The sequence below is a fragment of the Ursus arctos genome, unplaced genomic scaffold (genome assembly GCF_023065955.2).
Source record: "Ursus arctos isolate Adak ecotype North America unplaced genomic scaffold, UrsArc2.0 scaffold_26, whole genome shotgun sequence".
Lineage (NCBI taxonomy): Eukaryota > Metazoa > Chordata > Mammalia > Carnivora > Ursidae > Ursus > Ursus arctos.
This window is the reverse complement of record NW_026622941.1, coordinates 10,296,852-10,308,111: the sequence shown is the minus strand read 5'-3', so window position 1 is coordinate 10,308,111 and position 11,260 is coordinate 10,296,852. Positions and strand designations below refer to the sequence as shown.

The window sequence follows — 11,260 nt, the reverse complement described above, 5'->3', positions numbered from 1 at the left end:
TAATTCCCATTTTAGGTTAATATAAACGGGTAACTAGACAGGAAGTAACTTCTTAAAGGTCATAGTTTGTAAGTTTGAGGGTCAGGAGTAATTCCAGATTTCACTGACTGTAGAGCTCAATGACTGAATTATGAAATTACATTTCATTTATTAAGAATTCCTTATACAACCAAAGCTTCCTTACTGCTTTTGACATTCATAGGTCTTTCTGTGGTTTGTATCAACAATGTTCTTCCATAAATGATCTACACTTTTATCGAACATTTTATGGTCTCATATATTTACCACTAAATCAGTGGTCAATTTCTGCTGTTAAATAAGTACTTTTTTTTTTTAAGATTTTATTTATTTATTTGACAGAGAGACAGCCAGCGAGAGAGGGAACACAAGCAGGGGGAGTGGGAGAGGAAGAAGCAGCCTCCCAGCAGAGCAGGGAGCCCGATGCAGGGCTCGATCCCAGCACCTGGGATCACGCCCTGGGACAAAGGCAGATGCTTAATGACTGACCCACCCAGGCACCCCTAAATAAGTACTTTTAAAAAATACTTTTTGTTTTGTTTTGTTTTCATTATTGTTCAGGTTTTGGGTAAGTTTATTGTGTCATGTAACATTTTTTCAATATATAAAATATTTCTTTTACAAAATACTTTTTTTAATTTAATGATTTCTTTTAAAATTTATAAAAAAAATATTTCTTTTAAAATTTAATGATTTCTTAGAACTCCACAATTATTCAAAATAAAAGACCACTTGATATCACTACATGACTTTTTAGTAAAGAAATCTAAGTCCCAAATAAAAGTAATTTTACAGGAAATTCCTGTATGTGCTAAAACTAGTATTCCCTAATCTAGGCGGCTCGGTTTCTTTTAACCAATAATATATTTAAAAATTGTCAAAAAATTGGTGCAGCATTTTCTTTCTAATATAGCATTTTAATATTACCCAGCTATTCTAATAATGTTGACATGTTTCTGTGGAATCTGACCTTACATTAATAAGAACAATATTATTCATGAATTCTTTTCTTCTTAACTAATTTTTTTGCTTTACATTTTTCTAATCAATAGTATTGTGTCAAACATAGAATATAATTGTAAAAACCACGTATTCTATCATGAAATGCTTCTTTAAAGCTCTAAGGGAATTAGTACCATATTTTACATTGTTCAACTGCAAATGAGTACTCTCCATCACCACACACTCCACCCAGTGTGACTGTCGTAGCAATCTTGTCATTACGTACACTATTCATCAAGTCCTTCAGTGCAGTCCCATTCAGCACTGTGCCTGACACTGTTCAGCTGCAGAGATGAATAACCAAGGAGTTACCTATGCAGAACTCAGTCAGGCTAAGGACTCAAAAAGACAGCAAAGGAAAGCTAAGGGCACTAAAAGTTCCACTTCGGTAACTGAGCGGGAAATAACCTATGCAGAATTAAATCTTCAAAATGCTTCTCAGGATCTTCGAGGGAATGGCAAGAACTACCAGTGGAAAGGTAAAACAAGACACATATAGTATAACTGTTCTAGGATTTGCACTAGAGATGCAGGGGTGTAAGGAATGAGTAGGAAATGATCTCTCATATTTTTCGTTTGTGTGTATCAGATCTTGGAGCTGGAATATGGTTTTGTAATTAAAATCTGAGGACCAACCTTGTTTAAGTGTTGTAATTCGTGGTCTTTACCCAATCTCATGGGGTAAGATATTTACTGCAACTTTAATGGCATATTCTGAGAGAAGATTACAATGGTAGATACAGGTTTGGGGTCCAAATTTTTATATGTGACTCCCTGTGCGTTGTTGGCTTTCTTGTATGTAAGTTTCCTAAATGATTATTTCCATCCATCCTTTCTCAGCATTTTCATTTCTCTTCCAACTATTTACCTTCATGTCCAGGAAAGCTCATTGCTGGGATCCTGGGAATCATCTGCCTTGTCCTGATGTTCACTGTGGTCACAATAGCTGTTATTACCTGTAAGTTAGTGTTTGAATGACTACAAGGGAATTTTTCACTTTAATGATCATCATTGCCTTGAAATGTTGCACAATATTATGGAATTGTATTATCTCATTTTAATGCCTGTTGCTCTAATGTGGAATGGTTATTTTGAACTTGTCCAAAGTAGAAATAACAATAATTATAGAGTATTATAAATATATTCAGATGTCATAACTCAAATGCAAGCTATAGGAGAGACCTTATCGAGATATACAAATTAAATCTTGAGATATACAAGCTAAAATACTGTAAAAGACTGTGAGTTGGTTCTTTAAACTTTTGAATTATCTTCCCTCACATGTTCATTATTTTATTCAATTTTTATGGATAAAATCAATTTTACTACAGAGTTTTCTCATTCTAAACCATACACCAAACTTCAAACTAAGAAACTCAAATCATAATGATTTATTTGGTTTAATATTGTTTTATGAGGATTGCTTTAATTTTTCTAGTTACTGAAGGACCAGTGCAGAACAAAGCATCCTTGGAAACAAAGACCCAGAAAGGTAGAACATCATTTTCAAAATTTTGATATGAGGATAATTTATATTTTATGTCTATCTTAAGCTAGACAAAGATGGTACTAGATACTGTTGGGGAAAATGAATTAGAAAATTGCAAAATAAATTTTCAGAAATAATGAGTATAGGAGAGTATTACTTCTTATGCAACAGTGTGAGGAATACTCATTTAAAATCACCATACCCACGGTGCTTGGATGGCTCAGCCAGTTAAGTGTCTGACTCTTGGGTTTGGCTCAAGTTGTGATCTTAGGGTCATGGGATTGAGCCCCATGTCGACTCCATTCTCAGCACGGAGTCTTCTTGAGATTCTCTCTCCTTTTCCCCCTACCCCTCCCATTTGTGCACTCTCTCTCTCTCAAATAAATAAATAAATAAATAAATCTTAAAATAGAATAAAATAAATAAAATAAAATAAAAAATAAAAAAGTCACCTACCCATTGTTACTGATAGCCTCAAATTTCCTCCTGCTATAACATGATAAGAGATAAATTGTTATACAATTCCAAAAAAGTGGTTTTGTTCAGTGACTCAAAGAACATGTAGAGATGGACATTTTTGTGTGTTTGCTTTACATGGGCACATAAGGTTAGGGGTTGAAAGCCTGACTCTTTTGGGAGTGTGTGTGCGTGTTTTGTTTTTGCCAGTTGTGAGGGTAAATTGATGTATTTCATACCCATTTTTGTATACATATGCAAGGTGTAAATTTGCAAGTTTTAATATTCAAAGCCTTTTGGATAATATCTCATAATCTTTCCCCAGCATGTCGTTGTCCAGAAGAGTGGATTACATATTCCAACACTTGCTATTACATTAGCACTGAAAGAAAATCATGGCTTGAGAGTTGGTCGTCCTGTGCTTCTAACAGCTCTAAACTGTTCTACATGGATGATGAAGAGGAAATGGTGAGATTTCAAATGTTTCCAGATTTTATTAAAAGCTTATCATTTAGTATTATATTTGTAGAGTTCATCTATATATTTGTACATATTTCTAGTTTATTTATTTTAAAGTCTGTTACTATCCCATAGTTTGACTCTATGATATTTATTTATATGTTTATACCTTTAAATGACATTTGATAATTTCCATTGCCCAAAATAACCTTACAATTTTTTTTATCACACACCAAGAAAACTAAATATATGATTGTACACATTCATCACAAAATAGTTAGAACCACATAATTACAAATCAGATCATGAACTCTCGAGAAGTTTAGAGCCTCTATTAGCCCTGGCAATTTTAATAATGTGAAATATCTTTGCTTATTTTTGGACTTTATATTGATGGAATCATGCAGCGTGCATTATTATGTATGTCTCCTTTCACTTTCATATGGTATTTGTAATCAGTCTATATTGTCGCAACTGTCTACAATTTGTGAATTTTCACTGCTGCTGTCTTATACGAATATGACATTTTAAAATCCATTCTCAGAAAATTGGTTCCTTTTTAGTATGTGGGTATTATGAATAATTATTTTATAAAAGGCCTTTTCTATATCTTTTTCCACATGTTGTATTTATAATAATTTATAATACGTGACTACGTAGTATATAGTATATTATGTTTATGGAAGGTAAATAATGCATTTGTCATAATAAAATACTAATGTATAAATGTGACATTATAATTGTATTTACATATGATTACATTACATTTTCTTCTAAACATGAGTATGAAAGTGCACGGTCATTGATATGTGTGTCTTTCAATATATTAAATTATCCCTACATTTCTCTAATGTATTGTGGAAATACACATTGTACAAAATAGTCAGTCCCTTGATCCAAAACTCGGTAGACTCAGAAAAATTATTACAATACGTTCTAGTGGTTATATAACAGTATCCTTTTTTTCGGCTGTGAGTTACTAGGATATTCTCTTCGGTGAGAATGAGAAGGGCTTGAGTGTGTCTCTTGCTCATTTCTCCTAGATGGTGGTTTTTTTCTCTCTTTCTTTTTTTTTTTTTTTTGTCTTCTAGAATTCCTTATCATGTTTTACATATGAGCACTTTTTGACTTTATGAGATGAAAGTAGCTGTGTCTTGCATTTTTACTCAAGTCTTTTAATGATCAGAATCTTAATGTTAACATGGTCCAATATATCATTTGGGTGTTAGTGATTATTTTGAAACTATTTCAGAAGTTACTCAAAGTTCTTGAATGTAATTTCATATATTACTCCTGGACTTTCTTTCTTTCTTTCTTTCTTTCTTTCTTTCTTTCTTTCTTTCTTTCTTTCTTTCTTCTTTCTTTCTTTCTTTCTTTCTTTCTTTCTTTCTCCTTCTTTCTTTTCCTTCCTTCCTTCCTTCCTTCCTTCCTTCCTTCCTTCCTTCCTTCCTCCCTCCCTCCCTCCCTCTTTTCTTTCTTTCTTTCTTTCTTTCTTTCTTTCTTTCTTTCTTTCTAAACTTAAATTAGGGTTTATTATCCCATTGGAATTTATTTTTGGTGATGTTGTAGTTGTGATGCTGTATTTGGGATGCTGTGAGATAAAAGTGAAGGTTACACTTTTCTACATCATGACCTAATTGATGGGGCATAATTTAAATCAAAGTAGATCTTTTCTTCATAAATAAGTTTAGACATATAAAGTTATATATGTCCATTATATGTTCTAATCTGCTTTATGTAAATAATATAGATATTAGATATCTTTATGTAGATAATTGTAAACACATATATCAGTCTACACAGTCTGTCACAGCCCGAGACGCTTTAAGTAAAATGTACAGTTTACCTTCCTCGATGTCCCTTTACTATGTCTCATTTCTACTATAATTGTCTTAAATATCTCTCTACTTATATTGAGAATCACATGGATGTTATAATTTTGCTTCAACTAATGATTTTGCTTCAGATATCAATATAGACAACACAGGTTAAGCAAAGTCCATTAGACCTAATGATAGTTTTATTCTTTCTTTTGTTGTCTCCTTCTTCCTGATGATCCAAGATTCCTTCTTATCATTTAATTTCTGTTTAGATAATTCCCTTTAGCAGTTCTTTCAGAGTGGGTCGGGCGGTGACACATTTTCTTAGTTTTCCTTTAATGCAGAATGTCTTGATTTCCCCTGCATTCCCGAGTGATATTTTTGCTGGATCGTCAATGGTTTTTGATTGGAATAATGTACTTAGAGTCTACATTTTTTTTTTTTTTTTTGGCCTTTCTAGCATGCCTTTTTTCCATTATTTTGACTGGAGGAAAAAAAAATAACATTTTGGGGGCTTTTGTCTGTACCCATTGGTGTCTGTGGATTGCACACCAGTCTGGGCTTTAGATTGAAAGATAAATTCTAAGGCACTCACAGCCATGTCATTCCTTGGGGCTGGAGTGCCCAGTTCTGTCAGGTTTCTCATCACCTGTTTGAATCTTATGTTGTCTTATATGTAAGGTCCAGAGGTTTTAGCTCTTATTTGGTGGAGGGAATAGGGAACAGTATATCCTGTCTATCTAGCTGGGACAGGAATTCTGATATGTAGGGTTTTAATTTGAATCTTCCAGGACTAATAGTATTAAGCAGCTTTCCCTGTACTCATTTGCCATCAATACGTGCTTTTTGATGAAGTATCTTGAAATATTTTGGGTGTATTTTTATGTTTTGTTATTGTATTTGGAAAATTCTTTCTGTATCCTTGCAAAAAGTATTTTAATATATGTATGATTTATAATTATTTCCTCTCAAGTTTATGACTCGTCTTTCTCTTCTCTTCAAAGAGCAGACGTTATCTTAATGAACTACACTCCATCAATTTGTTCTTTTATGGATCATGTTTTGCTGTTCTTTCTAAGAAATCTTTGCCCAACTTTAGGTCAGATGTTTTTTCTAATACATCATCTTGAAAGTTTATTATTTATACTTATGCCTGATCAATTTTTACCATTTTTGTACATAGTATAAGGTATATATTATTAATTTCATTTGACACTCCATTGTTTCCACAACATTTGTTGTAAGACTACACTTTCTCCACTGAATGACTTTGCATCTTTGTTGAAATCTGCATTCCATATATGTTTGGGCATAAACTTTGTGCTGTCTCCTCAGTTTCTTTAATCTTATGTGTATTTTTATGTCGATCTATACTTTAAAAATCGTCCTTTTGTAAACAGTAGGTTTACAAAGTGTCATATCTATTCTCCGTCATTGCATGGATGTTTCCTTTTTATTTCTATCAGTCTAAATGGTTTTTTTTAATTAAGAATGAAAATTAGTTTTATCAGTTGCCTTCTTCATCAGAGAAATCACATCATCCGACCTTCTTTACTCTGCTAATGTGACAGTTAAGTTTATGGAATTTCACATGTAAATCCAACGCGGTACTTCTTCAATGAAACTACTAATGTCATAATCCATTATTTTTACATATTGTCAGAATCAGTTTATGATTGCCACTGACATGTAATTTCCTTTTTTTTAGTATTCCAAGAAAATGTACACAACACATATTTTCTTAGACCCTTTTTTCTACCTTATAAGGGTTTCTTTTTGGTTTTTAATTGTCATTTCATTTTTCTTTACTCATAAGCTTATAAATATTTTGTCACTGAGTATGAAAAAGCTTTCTAAATTATAGATTAAGTTATATTAGAAGTTAAGACACTTCTGATTTTTTTCTTTTTGTTTTTGTTTCATAAGTTGTATTTGGTAGGATTGTTTTCAATTTTAGGTCTAATTTTAAACATATTTGCATATTTTCATAATGTTCTCTTATGGTAATTTTATTGTGGTATAATGTCCACACAGATGGATGCACATGGGATACATTCAAGTGTCACCATCCTGTGAACGAGAAAATGAATTTTACCAGCACTTCAAAAGGCCCCTTTCATGTTCTCACCTCCGTTTACAAACATTTACATAAATGGAATCATACAGTATGCATGTTTTATTTTTGGCATTTTCAGGAGAAGCTAAACTTGTGTGTTTCATCCATGCATTGCATGAAGTTGCAAACTGTCCATACTCCTTGCTGTTACGTTGTCTGATTCTACGGCAGTGTATTCATCCATGCTATTGCTAATGCTTTTGGATATCTGGGTATTGATCCATTTGGGGCTACTGTGAGTTATTCTCCTATACATACTTCACTGATGACTTTCAGCTAAGTATATGTTTATCATTTCTTTCTTCTCTAACTTTAATTGGGTCTTCTCTGCACAGCTTCTTGAGAGGGAAGCTACTCAGACCATGCATTTTATAACACTCTTCCTTTTGAGTAGAAGTGACAAAGCTACGAATTGTCTCCAAACACTCCTTTAGTTCCACCCTAAAAGTTTTGATATATTCTCAGGTTAGTATCATCCAGTACAAGGTATTTTCACAGATTTCCTCTTTGAACTATATATTTTTCAGAAGCATATCACTATTCCACGTTTGGAAATTTCCCGCATTTCTTTCCACTGTCGCTTCTAGTTTATTCCTTTGTCTTCAGAGAATATACTTTGAAGATTTCCATCCTTCAATTATTTGATCCCTATTTATGAGCTAGACCTCTTTCTATATATGTCAATTATGTCAAGCTGGTTCCTGGTGTTTTGACAGTCTTCCAAGGCCTCCTGCTTTTGTGACTAGCTGTTCTCTCACTTACTGACAGAAGAGCTTTTAAAATCTCCAACTATATGCATTGAATTGTGTATTTATCCTCCCGAATATGTCAGTTTCTATTTCGTGTGTTTGAGGGTTCTGTTGTCAGGTGAATAATATTTTTATAATTATTCTATTGTCTTCTCATAGTGACAGCCTTAACATGTTGAAATGTACTTTTAATTTCTAAGAATATTTCTTGTTGTAACAGCTACTTTGCCTGATGTTAGAATAGCCGTTCCTGCTCACTTATGGGGTTACTGTTTGTATGGTAGGTTTTTTGCTGTCATTTTACTTTCGCCTCTTTGTGCCTTCGAATCTAAAGTGTGTGTGTTACGGAAAGCATAATGACGGATCTTACTATTTTTTCTTCTTATTCAGGAAGACAATTTCTATCTTTTGATTGGAATATTTACTGAATTAACATGAACGCCATCATTGGGATAGTTGGATTTAGGGCTCCCATTTTGCTATTCATTCTATGTTTATGCTTGTGTTCTTCTTCCACCTCATATATATTCCTTATCTGCTGTATATGTAGCAGTGACATCACTGAATAATATGGTATTTTTACTTGTAATTGCTTGAAAAAACACTGTACTGTTTTCCATTGTGGCAGCACCAATTTACATTTCCTCCAAAGGATTTCCTTTTCTTCAGATCCTCATCACTATTCTCTTATGTTTTTGGAAAAGGCAATTCTAACAGGTGCAAGGTGACATTTTATTCTGTTTTTGATTTGCATTTCCCTGATGCTTAGTGATTTTCTTTCTTGTACCTACTGGCCATTTTTATGTCTTCAGAAAAGTGTTGCTCAGGCTCTGTGTCCATTTTTGGAATTGGATTATTTTCTTTGTTTTTATTGCTTTGTTTGAGCTATTTATATATTGTGGATATTGGTCCCTTATCTGATATATGGTTTACAATGTTTCTCCTGTTCTGTACATTGTTCTTTCAAATATTTTTTAACTTTTTTGTTCTTTCCTTTGCTGTGCAAGCTTTCTAGTTTAATGCAGTCCCACTTTTCTGTTTTAGTTTTTCTTGCCTTTCGGTGACTTATCCAAGAAATCATTGCCAAAAACTATGTGAGGGATCTTTTCCTTTTGGTCTCTACCAGTGATTTTATATTTTTATGTGTTTCTATGTTACTTATTTTTGTCTCTTTTTTTCGGCTTGAAGAATTCCCTTTAGCGTTTCCGTAGGACAGGTCTAATAGTTCGAATTTCCTCAGACATGTGGCGTTAACAGACCACCACTGGAGTCATGTTGCTCTCCTCTGACTGTCATTTGGGGCAAGGGTTGAAACTTCGACACATCATCTCCTGGGATGCTGGGAGAGTCTTTATCTCTTTCGTTTCTGAATGACAGTTTGATGAGCGAGGTGTTCTTGGTTGCAGTTGATTTCCCTTTGGTCACTTTAAAAATATCATCCCACTCTCTCCTGTCTCACCCATGGGAAGGTCATGCTGAGAGGATCCTTTTTGGTGTCTGGTCCGGCATGCTGACCTCAGAGCCCTCGGAGCAGTATCGGAGCTGTCATGCAGGATCAGGCCCAGATGGAGCCACCATAGCGACTGCGTGTTGGAGCATAGGTTCCCTTGCTGTGGCTGCGGCACTGGGCTCTGGGGTGGAGACATCTGCAGATATTCCACTGAATCTTACTGGGTCTCAGGTTCTCGCCACTGTGACTCTGTCTGGCAGGGGGGATGTAGCAGTGACACAGGTCCTGGGATGACACTGTTCGGTTGGGACTTGAGGCCACAGGGCAGGGTGAGGTAGCAGCATAGTTGGGTTTGGTGAGACAGTTTCAACTCTGTCCCAAGGGGCAGTCACAAGATAGCAGCAGCTTGATCCTGTGGTGGTTTGTTCAAGCCGTGTGTCAGGACCCAGGGAGCTGGGAATGGGGCTCTAGCAGCCTAGCCCACAATGATAGTTCCAGCTGTGACCTGGGAGCCGAAAGTGTGTCTTGGGAGACAGCAGTACAGCACCAGCCATGAGGACTCGGAGCCCTGCTGTGGGACCTAGGAGACTGAGCTCAAGGCAGATGGAGCTTGGCCCTAGCAGTGATGGGTCAGAGCCTTGAGCATCCATAGGTGGAGGAAAGGGCCCAGGCAGTAATAACCAGGTGTTAGCAATGTCAGTTCAGAGTCCAGGCCTGGAATGGGGTTGGGTTTCAGAGCAGCAGGAGCTCCCTTTACAGTGAAGACCCAGAGTCATGCCCGGAACCTGGTGGGTGGGGCCCAGGGCAGCAGCAGCATGTACCACTAATGGCAGCCAAACCATTTATTAGGACTTGGGGGCCAGACTCAGGACAGGGAGGCTGCCTGTGTTGTTGAGACAAAGCCCCACTCAGGGACCAGCCATGAGCAAAAACTAGAAGCAGCTCTAGTCTTACAAATGGTGAGGTGCTATGGTGCCCATCCCTAAGAGCAGCAACTGGGGCCCCTGAAAGAAGATCTCCCCCTAGCAACAGCTCCAGCCTCTGGGAGTAGAGGCAGAGGGGAGCTCTCCGGGCTCTCCATCACCTAACATCAGCACTGGTATGGCACCTCTGTTGCAAAAGCTGCACGTGTCCACAGGGGTGAAACTTGCTGGGTTCTCCTGCTCCCCTATCTCCATGTAGTGACTTCACCTGCTGGGATTACTATAGCTGCCAAGTGGCTCTCAACTGGAGGTTTTTCTGATGCAGGCAAATGCTTTTTTTTACTTTCTACAGAGCCATGCAGGACTTTTGAGCTCCACCACATTTTTGCTTCCTTTTTTTAAATGTATTTATTTATTTGTTAGTTTGTTTATTTATTTATTTATTTATTTATTTATTTATTTATTTATTTATATCTAGAATTTCCCTGTGCCATTTTAAGCTTGAAGTCCTTTTTTTGTTGTTTTTTTTTGCGGCGTTGATGACCATTGGGACCCCCTAGCCCTCCATCTTGCTGATGGCGCTCTCTATACATGTATAATTAACTGATCACCATCTACTTCAAATTATTCTGAATGATTCTGATAAAATATATTAAATTTGCTCTAACATAGATCCTTTTCTTCACTTAACTACTAAAGGTATTCCTCAGCTTTTCAGATGTTTGCATTATGTCCATTTGTTTCTATGAAAGACCTTAGTTAGTACCAATTCTTGCTG

The 11,260-nt window shown here is 35.7% G+C and overlaps 1 protein-coding gene across 1 annotated transcript in view; it reads left to right on the top strand.

Moving 5' to 3' along the window:
* Nucleotides 1-1,312: 1,312 nt before the first annotated feature.
* LOC113257891 (NKG2-A/NKG2-B type II integral membrane protein-like) overlaps nucleotides 1,313-11,260 on the top strand; it is a 35,447-nt gene continuing 25,499 nt past the window's right edge. The window contains exons 1-3 of the mRNA XM_044385407.2: nucleotides 1,313-1,499; nucleotides 1,883-1,978; nucleotides 2,459-2,512. Of these exons, the coding sequence (XP_044241342.2) occupies nucleotides 1,313-1,499; nucleotides 1,883-1,978; nucleotides 2,459-2,512 (337 nt within the window). The remainder of the gene's footprint in view (nucleotides 1,500-1,882; nucleotides 1,979-2,458; nucleotides 2,513-11,260) is intronic.